Genomic DNA, 15,099 nt, shown 5'->3' on the forward strand with positions numbered 1-15,099 from the left:
CTCCAAGTGACTTAATTTTTTAATAGAATAATACGTGTCAACTTTCATTCTCATGATTTGCATTAATTGATTTCAACAATGAAATGTAAAATCTTGGTTGTCCGATGGCAGGGAAACCCACAGCACGTTGTGAAAAGTAGCCTTGGTGCACAAGTGGTAAAAGCACCTCGTCTGTGTTAATTCATCTCCCATGGAAGGCCATTTCATTGTGACCCGCATGTGTGTTCCCCTGGAAGTGCTGTTCCCATGACACGCCGCATTTATATTGATGTTCTTGGTGCATTTGCTCAGGAAATGAAATGAAAATTAAAACCTCAACATTAATTTCTTAGAAAACTCGTTTTTTTTTCCACATCAGCTCTGGATAGGAAGAAATGAAATTCCTCGAGACAAAATGCCGAAGGAGAAAATCCAAGCCGACAGCTGGGCAAGGGGTGAACAGGTCAAGAGTATCTGAGGGTTTATCAGCAGAGATGTTGCTTTTGGGAAGCACATGTTATCAACACCAGACAGCTGAAGCCAGGGCATGTCCCTCAGAGCAGCTGACTCACTTCCAAAGTGTCTGGAAATGTCAGTGCACGTCTTCTGGTTATCACCTTCTTTTCAGCATTCGGGCTCCGATGCTGACTCCTGGACTACTGCAGAGATGAAGGCAGCCGGATTCAGCTCAGGAGGGACGTGTCCTCCTGTCGACACGTCCTTGATCTCCCAGTCCTGAGGAAAGAGCCCGGGAGCCATCCTCCCACGCGCTATCAGCCCCCACTATCGACCACTTCCACCCAGATGGGCCCCGTCCTGACCCCTCGGGGAAGCTCACGTCCGTGCAGAAAGCTGACGTGGGGCCAACACACCGCTGAAATCTCCCAGACCTCTTCCAAACAGGCTGCCGGGAGGTGTCGGCCTGCTCCTCAATTTTGCAGGGACATTTGCCTTTTTCCCCTTTGTCTGCTCTTTCCCGCGGCCTTTATTACTCCTTTTGTAATTGTTTTTCTTTGTTTCTTTATATTTATTTGTTCTTCTCAGCCTGCTCCTCCCCGATCCCCTGCCGCTCCGCACCTGCGCTCCGAGCCGGGCCGCTCCGCACCGCTGCCGCCGCCAGGGGTCGCCGCCGCCCCGCGGATTGAGCCCCGCGGCACGAGAGGCCGGGGGCGAGGCGGGCTGTGCTGCCCCCGCTCCTGGCCGGCGTCCCTGTTTTTTTCCGCGTCCTTGTGCTGCGGACCCCGTGGTTTTAGCCGCCGGAGTGGCGGAGGAGCCTCTTTCGTAGGGCTGGGAGCAAGACCCCCGCCGTGCCCTCAGCGCTGCCCGGCTCCGTGCCCCGGGCAGGCACCCGGGAGCGGGGAAGCCCCGCGGAGCTCCTCGGCACGGCGGGCGCCCGGCTCGGGAGGCGCGGCTGGTGCTGAAGGTTCCCGCTGTCGAGCGGGGCGAGGGGTTCGCCCCCAGGGCCCCAAACGTACGCGGGTGGGCTAACGCGTGCACGATATGTATATGCGTACGTAGGATGCTTAGACTGGCGGGCGAACGCGACGAGTTGGGTGAAGCTGACTATAATGGGTTATTTGGTGGCTGCGCGCCGTGCCGCCCCGAGGTTCCCCGCGGGGACACCCCACGCGCCCGGGGACTCAGATTTTCCACCGCTCGCCCCGTCTCCCCCCGGCGCGGCGGCGGAGCAGGCGGGAGGGGGCGGCGGGGCGGCCCCTGCCCCCGGGCTCGCTGCCGCCCGCCTCATGCCGCAGGAATGCGCGGAGGTATGCGCCAGTTTCCAGAAGCGGATCCCCTTCCCTGCTGGAGCGGAGCGGCGCATATATCATCCGGTGGCAGCAGTCCACCTTCCCTGCAGTTTCGTAACCGCTTACGAGGGTAAATTGAGAGTTGGGAACAGCCCTCTATTAAGTAGCAGATTGAAGAGAGACTCTTCCCATTTGGAGAAGGCGAGTCTTCCCCGACGGACCCCTCGCGTCGGGAGCTACAGTCATCGAGGCGTCTCCCCGGCTGCTGCCTCCGCTCCTCCTTTGCCGCCGCTGCTACGCGCCGCTCCCTCCACCAGGTGCCCCCGGAGCTTCATCCTTTCTCCTCCTCCCTCTATCCGGGTCTGACGGCCGCCGCTACGGGCACCGCCACCGGCCCGGAGCCTCGCAGCCCCCCGGAGGTCGGTGCTGCCGGCAGCGGGGCTCTGCCCTCCTCCCGCGCCCCGCACGGCGCTCTGAGCGCGGCGGCAGCCGGGGCTGGGACCGTGTGCCGGGGGCTGCCTGGCGCCGGGAGCCCCGTCCCCTCGGGGGATGCCCGGGCGCTGGCTGCCGAGGGTAGCTCTCCGCCTCTCCCGTGCTGTTTGCAGCTCCCCGGCATTCTTTCTCCTCCCAGTTTTTATGTCTTTGATAGCTACGGGGTTCTCCTGTTTGTTTCTCTGTTTTTTAGAGGATGTATATATACATATATTTTCAGCTTGAAAATGGTAGATTTCTCTCGCTGCACCGTTTGGAAATGCTATGGCTAACCTTTATGGGTTTGAATTAGCGCGAGGTCAGACTGCTACTGGCGAAAGCCCGGTGTTTTCTTAGAGCAGTCTCAAGGTAAAAGCTGTGGTCGTGCTGTGAAGGCAGCTTTTGGCCGTGCTGAGCCCGCACAGGGAGCTCTCCCTGGAGCCTGCAGGCTTGCTTTCACACGTCCCGTTTTGAGAGAAGGAAACGGAGTGTTTCAAGGCGAGCAATGGGTCTTTGGCTGAGAAGTTTTATTGCACGAAAGAAAGAAGTAGATCGGGAGCAGCAGACTTGCAGCAGTAGTGAGCTCCGAGATGCCTCTGCGGGATGATTGATTTCTGTTGCTCTTCTCAAGGATCAAAAGATGGCACTCCAAGCCCACGCAAGGTTCCCAGGACTAAAGTCCTTTTAAACGCTGGGTTTAGGCGATCCTGAACTCACTGCAGAACGTGGTAGCCGCGCGTGGGGACAGCCGCTTCCCACGCAGAGCGGTGGCAGGATCGCGGAGCTTGCAGGGCAGCTTAATGCCAGCCCTGGTGCTTGTGTCAGTGTCAGGGTCTCGACGCGGTCAGTTTTGCTTTTCTGCTTAGCCGCTGGAGGTGTCGCTGGACTGAAATGATTGCTTGGTTTTGCTTGGAGCTCTCGCTAATGCTGTGTGCAGCTGGCTGAGGCAGTGCACCCAGCTGCCCCGCAGACGGCCGGCAGAAGCCCGTCAGGCTCGGTGTCAATAACCGGGAAAGGCATGCTTGGATCTTGGTAGCGTTTCCTGGATCTGCCCTCTGAATGTGCCTCGCTGGCTAGTTCCCTAGATGGCGGAAGAATATTTTCCCCTTCGGCTGTTTCTGTGGGCTAATGATTTATGTATTTTTCTTTTGTTTTGCTCTTGGCACCTTCCTGATAAAATCTGTTGCCTAATTGCTTGTGGAGTTCTCTTTCCCCAGCCTAATTATGATGGATGATATGTGATGCATTTATGGCTTTGTTCAACCAAATTACCCCTCCCCACTTCCTGAGCTAAAACAAACAAACTTATGCATACGCAAGGAGGGGCATGCATACTAGCCCTTACTTAGAAGAAAAATCATTTGTAAGTTTTGCTGGAGGAAGTGGGAGCAGTTCGACATGACTTTGAGCAGAGAGAGTTAAAAAAAATAGAGCTGCTTGAATCTAGGAGCTGCTAACCTGGCCCAATCCCACCCATTTTGCAAGACAACGTGCAGGGATTGCAGGACTCTTTGGCCTGCCTGCTCCTTATGGTGTATTTTAAATCTGTTTTCTCTCAGAATGTGTAAATGAATTATCAGATGTCGAAGCATCGTGGCTAGACAGACGTGTCAGGTTTCAGCTGTGTTACACACACTTCTGTATAATCTATTTCAGACCTTCGAGAAATGAAGAATAGTGCATTTGTAGGCAGAACACCTCAAAAAAAGTTTTATTATGGTTTCCAAACTGCCTCGAGACCACTAAAACCAAGCTAACTAAGTGCTTCAGCAGCTATGAAAAAGGAGCCGAATAAAATCTCCAGCTGAAAGAGACATTTGGTTGATTGAAGGCAGCGGTGACCCCTGAATTAGCTATCATCGCGCTCGCGATGAAGTCATGGAGCTCCCTCCTGGCTCCTGCCGTGCGGAGGCACGGATCTTCACTGCACTGCCCCCACCACATTAACCCTGGCAAGGTTAAAGCTGTGTGCGCTACCGTGATCAGAAGGGGTTCGGTGACAAAAGGCACATTATTGCGGGACTAGACTTGAGTTAGTCATGCAGATCTGTCACAGTTCTGGACCGCTTTCAAGTCAAGAGGTTTTAACCTGGTCCCGTGGGTGGGTGCTAGGGATAAGGGAACAAAGTGAAATCTCCATTCATCTTTCTTATGTCTCATGAATACGCCCACGCAACCCTCTAATCCATGCATATGATTTCCTTTCTTCCTCTTTTTGCCCCTACCACTGCAGATTCATTCATGTTGTTGTGAGCCGAAAGGGCAGACATGAGGACAGCGCTGTGCTCGGCGGTGGCTGCGCTGTGTGCCGCCGCCCTCCTCTCCTCCATCGAGGCTGAAGGTAACCGACCCCCTGCCCCTGTGCGCGGGTGCCCTGTGAAACAACCCACCAGGCCCAAGCTGCCGCCTCCCCTCTCTCTTTTTGAATGTCACTTCTTCACCTTCTCTCTTTCTCTCCCTCAGAGGAACGCCTCTCCTTCCTTGCCCAGCTCCTCCTGTGCTCTGTTTCTCCCGGCTGGTCCGTCAAAATGTAACTCCCTCTCTCTGTCTCTCTGGTGTGCTGTCCACACCGCTCTGCAGCAGAGATGTGGGCCGGCGGCTGCCTCGGGGGGATGCAGTGTCCCAAGGATCCCCAGGCACTGCCAGGGCCCACACCACTGCCCTGCGCCTGCTGGAGCAGCTGGGCTGTGCAGTCATGGTTAGTCGTGTTAAACGAGGAAAGGAGAATCCACCACCTGACCACCTGCAGCTCTGAAATAAAATGCTCCAACAGAGTCTGGCTCTCCGCGCCTGTTGTGTTTTGTAGGGCTGGTCCCCTTGCCTTCACCCCGCTGGTCTTCTGGCCCCCCATGCTCAGTGGGGCGACCCCCGGCTGAGCCCTTGGGGTGGCCCCACCCTTCCCCGGGTACTTCGGCCGTTGCGGTGGGCCAGGCATGGGGGACAGCCTCAGGGAGATGTCACTGTGTCATGCATCCCATATGCAGCCGAAGGGTGGCTGGGCCTGAGCCAGACCTTGCTGTGGCTGCTGGGATCCAAGGCTCTGGCACACTTGTTGCGTCGTCATCCTCAGTGCGGCCTTTTCTTCTCCACCTCCTTCTCCTCCTCTTCCTCAGGGGCCTCTGGTTTTGCTGGGGGTCCCTATCAGTCCATGGCAGCTCCCTGCCTACAGCTGTGGGGAGACACAGTGCTTGCCATGGTGTCTCTGCCGCCCTGGGGGCATGTGTGGGGTAACGTCCTCCATGTGGGCCGGACAGTAGTAACAGCATTTTTGTTAGCACTGTCTGCCAAGAGAAATACAAAGACACAAGGTCCAACTGGATGCAGAAGTGACTTGATCTGACCTCTGAGACTCAGCTCCGTCAATAGGGTGTGCCCCGTGTTTGAACTGGGAAAAACAGAAGCCAGTGTCTGGTAATTCAGTTTTTTTCCCTCCTCCTTTTTCCATATTGAGCTGGACAAAATTCTCTGTGGCCTATCCTAGTTTCCTGTGTCTGAACCTGGTTGCCTTGGCTGTTGGCTTCTAAAAGTACGGCGTGTAAGAGAGGCCTCTGAGATGTCTCCCCCCACAGCTGCACTGCTGTCATGGGGCACAGAGGCATAAAAGAGACCGATTTTCTGAAAAGTATGGCATTTCTGCTGTCAGTACTACATCTGGTCGCCCTAGGAGGGGATCAGCCCACTGCCTCCCTCTCATGCTACGTTGTTGTTGGCTGAACAACCAGAAAGGTCATTTAAAGTCATTTCAGAACTGCATTTCAAATGCAGGACCACTGTGCCAGAGAAAGCAGAGGAAATGTACGGTTTTGATGGAAGAAGGGAGTGGACGTATTTGTGCATGCTTCCCACTTCTAGGAATGAGCTGGTTCAGGGCTTGAGTGATGTTGCTGTTGTCCTGCACTGTTGGTTACATTTAAGGGATGAGCTGTTTCAAAATGAGTGAAGGCAATTTATTTAGCTGTGTTGTGGACTAAAACAGTCACAGTTTGAGGACTGTTAATGAAAGCTAGAAATATGCGTTGGAGAAGCACACAATAGTTTTGTAAGGATGAAACTAGATATATTACCAGTCAAGCTGACCCTGTATGTTTAGATCTCTTTGTAAAGTGCATGCCATTGTTAAGCAAAGGAATGGACAAAGCCTGATCTTGTCAATTGTGGAGCACTCCTGGTAGGATTTACACTGCTCTGCATTCGGAAATTTGTGTTAAATAAGGTGTGTAGGTTTGGAGAAACTTCTCATAGCTCCAAAGTTTTGAAGTAAGAGCAGAAAAGTGTATTTGAGTTGGAAGTATGGTGAGAAATAGTGATGCTGAAAATAGAATTTCAAAGTCAGGAGTGCCATAGGAATTGCTCTGGCGAGAGCTGCTGTTGTTAAAACCTTTTGTTCACTGTGCTTTTGATTGGGCAATACAGGCCATTCTTCTGCCCTGTTTTAACACTGTGCGTCAATCTTACGTCATATTGTACGTTGCATATTGGATCTCAGTTACTTTAGTTCTGGCCTCATTCTAACTTAACTCCTGTCTGCTGAACTGACTTTCTCCTATGGATATTTGTCTCTTTAGTCTGTTCCTTCAACTTCCACATGACATTATGCCAAAATCGTCTTCCTGCCCATCCTGTCTCAGGCTGCCAGTGCTAAGTACAGTTGCATGACTGCATGACATGTACTTTAATGCACTTTTAACTCCTTTTTTTTTTTTTTTAATTTCTTCTTTTATTCCCTTGGCTCCTCCTACAGTGGTTACAAGAGATGCAGTTTGAGTTTTCTTTCCCTCAGCTATGCGCAGGCACTTGGTCGGATGAAAAAGTGAGAGAGGGATAAGGGAGAACAGCACTTGATGTGGTCAGTGTTGTTGATCTGCGATGGGAAGGTGGTGTGAAAGCAAAGGGAAGGAAAAACTAAGTTCTTTTCTTCTGCCTTCCTCCAGCTTCCATTTTTCAGTCTCTCCTGGAAGTAGATCTGGTGGTTTTTTTCTGACACTGCTGTTCAGATTCCTAAATACTCCAGGATGAAACTGGTTCATCATCACAGCTGCTCCGTGAGTCCTTCACAAGAGCAGTGCTCTGTTGCTGTTGGCAAAGCAGAGAGGTGCAGTAATGGTGTTAGAGCTTTTCTACAGAGATACAGCAAAGCAGGGGTTTTCTCTTTGGACATTCACTGTGGCAGTAGAGTGGATAAAACCAATGTATAGTCTGAATGCATTCATGGCATTTCACTGTGGAAGTTGTTTGTTTACCTTGGACAAGGGAGGAGATCTGTTTTCAAGCTCTGTGTTTTTACTTTTACAATGAAATTCCACTTGTTCTAATTTGCAGTCCTTCTGGTCTCTCTCTCTGGCCTTAAACATTTTGCTTTGTTTCTTGCCATTTTAGTCCAGCATTGCCCAACTGCAATATACTTGATATATGTCCTCATGTCAAGAATTCTTTCTGATGCAGTATATTTTCCATCTGTGATCACATACAGCTGGGGAGAAATCTGCATGCTTCTACTAAAGATAATGTTTTCATTATTATAGTCATAGTTGAGCCAAGTTGATTCCTTGCAAAAAACCTGTTTGTTATAATCTGAAGGTAGTGCTGTTATGGTGTCCTGGCTTGAGTAGTGTGTGGCATTTGCTAATACAGAGGAATTTTCAAAGGCACAAAAGAGGAATGTGGAAATCATTGGCTCTGCATGACAATTGACTGTGTGATGGTTCTGACTTTTCAGTGTTTTGGGATTTGGTTCAGACCTAGAAAAGTCTGTTTTCTAGAGAATAGGGAAGGAGGGCATCATTGATGACCATGATGACCCAGGTTAGCTGAAACTTTTAAGGTTAACCACCTAATCAGCTTTGGAACTGGTTGATGGGACCATTAGTTCATTACCTTTTGATGTATGATTTCTATCCTTTGAGAAATTAGCTGTTGATTTTTGAGAACCATCTAGACTGAAATGTGAAGGTGTGCTTTGTATGTGTATGACTGACTACAAATTCTTGTTGTTCCTACTTCTAATTAGAATTAGAAGCAAAGTGCATGTGTGAGTTTGGGTGTATGCACATATGCACACACATATATATGCACAAACATGCCAAAATATGGTAAATATTTATGCATGTAGTGTGTGTATATATGTGCAGTTATTTGTTACCTGTTATCTGTATTTAAACGTGTATACTTACATGTACAAAAAAAAAGTATGCACATTTAAATGATTTTCTTTCAAAATACACTTATATGAACTACATATCTTGTATTTTGAATAAATTCCACATATAGTGTAAAATTAAAAAAAAAAACACGCAGACCTACAGATGACAAAGTTTGTGTACTGTTGGCAGTGAATATGTTACAAGTCTGGGAAGCTGTTCTCTACTACGCTGATAGGCTATAACTCATTCCTTCTATTCATATTGGCAAGATGAACTTCAAAGGACCTTGACTGGGGTTGCAATCTAGTTAGCTGTGTCAAATTCGTGCCAAATATGAAGAAAACATTACATGAGGAGTTTGGGCCTCTTCCAGCCTCATCAGGGCTTATCTCAGTGAGACCGTGAGTGGCCTTATTCTTCAGTTACCATGGCTTGTATGCTATTTTAACAAGAACAAATATGTTATTTTTCATGCTAATTAGCATCAGTTTTTTTCAGTGTTGGAAATGCAGTTTTTGTGTCGCATAAGGATTGTGGAGTACAGCTACTTCCAAGTTGCATTACTTTTAAGATTGGTTATAGATTTGAATTGCTTGATCTGCTGATTATATTTTTCTTCTATCTTGTTAAGACATTCATTGGGATACTCTAGCAGTTCCATGTGTTGCCTATAAAAAGCTGTAGACTTTTGGTCTATTAATAAACAGATTTATATTATCTGTTGAGTAATACAAAGTTGTGTAAGACATACATAACATGAGAAAATGCTTTGCTCTATATTTTTTATTTCAGAAAATATACTGCTATTACCTATACATATAATGGAAGGAGTGAATGAAGTATGTCTAATTTTGTTTTTTCTTTTGTGGTCCATAAGATAGGATATACAATCAAGGAAGTTCTAAGAGTGGCAGAAGTTAACACTATGTAGACATTAAAAATTTACACTGTCATACAGCAAGTTAAGATTTTATGAAACTGGAATGCTGTAGGGGAGTCATACGTTCCTGTGCACCAGCAGTGGAATCACTGTATGAAGGTAGTAGTACAATATTGTCACGTTACAATCACAGTCCTGTACCTTGATAAGTCAGAGAGAGGTTTGTCCTGGATTTTGATACAGCAGAGGCACTGGCACTGGCACTGTCACTACACTGTATGCGTGTGCGCAGCTTCACTTGGGCAAATAGTCCTATGTCAAGACTGCTTGCTGAGGTAAAGCTTAAGCCTTTGTAAAATGGAGTTTTAAGGGCTGTTCCTGCAATGGGACAAACTCCCATTAGACCAAGGGCCATTTTGTTCCCGGTCTGATTTCATATTGCAGCTGGCTTGTTTCTCCAGAGGTGAGTTCTGGTCTTGAAGAAGAATTTTGTGAAGGGCTGGTGGAGTTGCCCTGTTTGATTATGACAATAACATTTTTACCATCTAACTGTTTTGATGTACTTCAGATCGACTTGCATCTGCCAGTCATACAACCATGGTTTGCTCTTGATCCCACAGACAGATTCGCATGGGTGAAATTCAATCCATGTGAAGGATGGTGGATGTTGTAGACATTCTGTGTGAGTATCAAAAGCTTGCAGGCCATCCAGAAGACATTTTGAAAACACTGGATGCACACTTGCTTTCCTTCACTCAGATGCATTTCCTTTTTGGATTTCTGTGGAAGAAGCATACAATGATTTCATTTTTTGAGCCAGCCATAGGCTGAGGATGAACACATTTTAAGTGCAACAGAAGAGATTGGGCTTAGGTGTTGGGAACAACAGAGGACAGAGGAATTAATGACACTGAAGTAATTTCTGTGGGAAGCTGGGAGTTTTGCCAGCGGTGGAGGTCTCAAAGTGTGATTTGAACGACCATGTCAGGAGTGACATGGAATGGCTGATCTTGTCCTGGCTATGGGAAAGACTAGGGGACTTGCTGATGTCCCCTGCAGAACTGTTGCTCTAAAAAGCTGTGAATAGCTGATTGAATGGATGTGTTAATTATATATTGATGTACTGTTCTTTTCAACTGCCAAGATCCACATCTGAATTTTCATAAAACAGATCAAAATCCTTTAAAATGTTCAAGACTTCTCCTCACAGTCAGTTTTTCAGTTTATCTGGAATCCGGTCATTTGGATATCAACAAGTTGGGCTGCTGCTGTCCTTCAGCAGCTAAAGCCTAAAGTCTCTGCTGCAACATGCCAATTTACTTGCAAGGTTGGTGGTGCTATTTTTTCCATGTACTGAATTTTTTTTAAAAGCATGCTCAGGTCAGTTGTCTCTGCCTTTGCATTAAATTTGTCCTGAGCCATTGCTACTGAAACGATATTTTATAATGATATTCTTATTTATCACCTAAATGTATTGTACTATTAACATGTGTTGCATGATTTTGATACTAAGTAACTAGACTGCAATCTCTTAGCATTGTGATACTCATAAAATGAATGATGGATAAAATGTGCATGCACATTTTAATGGTCTAATCTCACTGCCTGTGTATGGATAATAGGAAAAATAACAATTACTTCAATACTAGTTATCTGTTGTATCAGTATTACAAAGCCATATTATCCTATGGTTGGAAATGACAGTAAATTAAAAGAAGAAATAAGGCCTAAAAAATTGGTTTTCATTTTTTGATCTCAGTGTTACTTATTGCAATTGGATGGTGTCTTTTCATGAGTATATGTTCTAGCATTTATTTTTTGACTAGCTCTTTAAATTATGCTTCGAAGCAAGACAAAAGTTATTTGAGTTACGATAGCGATCTTCTGTGAAACAAAACATTAAAAATGCCTGCAAAATGGTCTGCAGTAGTAAAGGAAAGTATGGCTCAATCTCATCTTACTTTGTAGACCTATTTAAACAATAATATGTAATACACCTACCATGCACTGACAGTGAGTCAGTAAAATATTGCATGAGTAAGCATGACACTTTTACAAAGAGAATATCATTATAAAATATTTATGAAACGTCTTTGTGTAATGAACCTTGTACATGGAGGCTTTTGTCCATCGTGGGAAGCTAAAAAAATAATAATCAACATTTCATTTACATATGCATGATGCTGCAAAATAGCATACGTAAACTATTTCTTTCTGTACTGTTCAATTACTTCTGTCATCAGCTCCTCTAAGATTTATTTGCAGTCATTTGTTCAGATCACTGGTGCCCTCTTTGCTGTTCTTTACAGATTCCGTAAAGTAAATGTCCATAAATATACTTCGATGTTGTCTTCTCATAATTAACCATTGTGTTGTATGGAACCATACTGGCATTTTGTATTAAAATGCCACTAGTAGTATGGGTACACCTGCTGCAAAGGGAACATGAAAACATTAGTTTACACCTTTGAATTTTTACAGTAATCTGGTGTAAACAAGTACAATCTTATTTTTGTGAGCTCTCATGTTAGCTCAAGTATGTCAGCAAATTCCAACCATTACTAACCCCATTTATCCACCCCTCTGTTCCTCCATTCTTTGCAGCCATATGCAAAGTATGTCACTTTTGAGGCTTCTAGGAACCAAGGGGTGGAGCTCTCCCTATTCTGAAATAAAATGATACATCAGTATATCATTATTACTGATATATATTTTACATGCATATTCTTATCTAGACCCTAACATAAATTGTTTTACTGAACAGTAATGCCCAATTTATATTCCCTGTATTCTTAAAAATATTGTTTTCTCTGCCAAGTTTCTAGATCCAGTGAAATTGATAAGTAATATGACTGTGCAGAGACCACGCCCAAAAGCTGATCAATGCTTTGATGTTTAATTAAGAAAAGTGCTGTGTTCTCTCAGTGTTCTAAATGATCTCTTGGTATTGTAAGCAGGTTGTGATTTGGCATGCTTGTACGGATTGCACCCAGCATGTACAAAAATTCCTTTTAATTGTTATGTGAAATGTTTGCATATGTGGTGATTATCTGTGAACTCATTGTATATGTATCCAAATGTGTTTTCTATTGTGCTTGATTTTGCTGGCCATTCTTGAATGTCTTGGCAACTCAAGAAACATACGTTCTGTGCTGTCCTCTGTAACGCGTATACTCTTTGATGTTGTGTCATATTTTGTCAGCTTTTATTTTACTCTTTTTCCAACAACATATCTTTATATTTGTTGGAAACAAATTTATGCAAAGACAATTTTAGTAAGCTTTGCTCGACATTATTTTTTTTTTTCATTAGCCAAAGTTTGCTCAAAGTTTTAAACATCCACCTGGTATAAATCTTTTGCAGTTAATCCACCGTCAGACTTGAATTTTACAATTATAGATGAACATAATGTTCATATGTCATGGAAAAGGCCACCAGATGCAATAGTGGGTTACAGGATAACTGTGGTTCCTACAAATGGTGAGTTCAATAAAATTTTGTTATTCGGTTTTTGGAAAACCTGAGTTCATTTTTACTTATATCCAAGTTAGGTATGAGAACAACTAGTGACATCTTTCTGAAGACTGGGTAGCAGCAAAGGGCATACACGAAGGAGCAGTGACTGTTCCAAATTAGAATGTTTCTTTCCTTAGCATTTACCATTTGGGGACTGCAAGTAATACGTTTTGGTTTCTTTTCCTTGGCAAGGAACAAGAAGGTGAAGTCCTCACTGTGTTCCTCTTCTACGCCTTTACCTTAAAGTTAGGGAATCGATTGTACTTCTTTCATGTACATCTCCTAAAGGAAATATTACATGTGTCAGATAATGATGCAGTGATGTCATGTAACTTCCATAACACGGCCATAATAATGACTGTGTAAGACACTCATTGTTCTGTTTCACTTTGAGAAATAATCAGTGTGAATCTGGATTGGAACTGGACCATAATTTGTTAAATTACAGTACATTTTGTATGTGCATTTTTGTCTTAGTTTCAGCTGAGATGGAATTGTTTTCTTCTGAGTGTCTGGTATGATGCTATGTTTTGGTTCTAGGAGAAAAACAATGTTGGTAACACACTGATGTTTGTAGTTGCTGCTAAGCAGTGTTGCACAGAACCAAGGCCATTTGCAGTGAAGGGCCGAAGGAGGTGCGAGGCAACAGAATTAGGACAGCTGACTTAAACTGGCTAAAGGGATATTCCATACTGTATGACATCATACATAAAGAGTTTTGAAGGGGGTGGGAGCGCATCTTGCTCTCTTTCACTGCTGAGGGGGCTAGCTTGGCATTGGTTGGGTGGTGGTGAGCAATGGCTTGTGCATCACTTGTTATATACACTTACATTTGTCGAAATTATTATCCTTTTTCTTTTCTCTATCTTAGTAAGTAATTTTTTCTCAACCCACAAGTTTTACTTTTACAAGTTTTTCCCCAATTCTCTCCCCCATTCCACTGGGAAGTGGGGAGAGAGCAAACAACTGTGTGGTGCTGAGCCACCTGCTGGGTTATACAACAACAATTTTAAATTTCAAATTTCCTGGAATTTATTAAACATTTCAGTAATTTTTTCAGTACTGAAAACATCTTAGTTTGAAGTTTCATATTTCAAAATATTTCAGGAAAACAGGATTGTATCATTGTAAAATTGTCATTGGATATTTAGATAGATTATTCTCTGTTGCATTTTCTAAAATAAACTTGTAATTGATATTACTGGATTTAAACACTGCATTAACTGTTTTATATATTTATTGCAGATGGACCGACTAAAGAATTCACTCTTTCACCTAGCACAACCCAAACTGTCTTATCAGATCTTACACCTGATATAGAGTATGTTGTATCAATAGCTTCATATGATGAGGTAGAGGAGAGTCTACCTGTTTTTGGCCAACTGACAAGTAAGTATATGTAATACAGCTTATGGAATAGAATAGTACAGAATAGTTCAATTGGAAGGGACTTTTGAAGATAACTGAGTGCAACTGCCTGACTACTTCAGGGCTAACCAAAAGTTAAAGCATGTTATTGAGAGCATTATTCGAATGTTTCTTGACGTTTGACAGGCATGGGGCATTGAGTACCTTGCTAGGAAGCCTATTTCAGTGTCTGACCACAGTAAATAAATTTTTCTTAATGTACGGTCTGAACCTCCCCTGGTGCAGCTTTGAGCTGTTCCTGCATTGTCCTGCCATCAGTTACAGGGAGAAGAGCCCACCACCTCCCTCAGCTTCCCTTTGGAGCTGCAGAGAGCAATGAGGTTGCCTCTCAGCCTTCTGTTCTCCTGATTAGACAATCTAAGTGACCTCAGCCTCTCATAGGACGTTCCTTCCAACCCATTGACCAGCTTTGTGGTCCTCCTTTGGACGCTTTCACGTATCTTAAAATCCTTTTTATATTGTGGAGCCCAGAGCCAGACATATTCAAGGTGAGGAGGCACAAGCGCTAAACAAAGCGAAATCTCCTCTTTTGACAGGCTGGCTGTGCTGTGTTTAATGCATTCCAAAATGTGGTTTGCCCCCTTGGCTTCCAGGGCTTACTGCTGACTTGTATTGAGCCTTTTGTCAGCCAGTTAGAAAACCAGATAACAGAACTGACTGGTCATTCACAGAACTTGGCTTTGTTCCAGTTCCTCATCAAAAATATTGGCACATACCTAAACTCAGATCAGATGTAGCTGTGCAAAAAGCCTTTTTTTTTTTTTTTTTTTTTTTTCCTCCATTAAGCATAATTCTTTACAGGATCAAAGATAAAAGGAGACTGCTTGGATATACTGTTTCTGACATCTCATACAGAGTCCTTTCCAGGAGACCTTTGGTCTTGTTGAACTGGGCCTACTTTCTATTAACTGCATCTGCATTCAAAGGGAAGACTGTC

The 15,099-nt window shown here is 44.9% G+C and overlaps 1 protein-coding gene across 4 annotated transcripts in view; it reads left to right on the forward strand.

The window, feature by feature from the left end:
• COL12A1 (collagen type XII alpha 1 chain) overlaps positions 1,533-15,099 on the forward strand; it is a 101,802-nt gene continuing 88,235 nt past the window's right edge. For 3 of the 4 annotated variants that reach the window (XM_021390791.1, XM_021390792.1, XM_021390793.1), the window contains exons 1-4: positions 1,533-2,044; positions 4,432-4,539; positions 12,582-12,698; positions 13,980-14,123. In XM_021390791.1, coding sequence (XP_021246466.1) covers positions 4,467-4,539; positions 12,582-12,698; positions 13,980-14,123 — 334 coding nt within the window. In that variant the 5' untranslated portion in view covers positions 1,533-2,044; positions 4,432-4,466. The remainder of the gene's footprint in view (positions 2,045-4,431; positions 4,540-12,581; positions 12,699-13,979; positions 14,124-15,099) is intronic. The other variant, XM_021390795.1, reaches the window with a different exon arrangement.

The sequence above is a fragment of the Numida meleagris genome, chromosome 3, assembly GCF_002078875.1.
Source record: "Numida meleagris isolate 19003 breed g44 Domestic line chromosome 3, NumMel1.0, whole genome shotgun sequence".
In the NCBI taxonomy this organism is placed as follows: Eukaryota; Metazoa; Chordata; class Aves; order Galliformes; family Numididae; genus Numida; species Numida meleagris.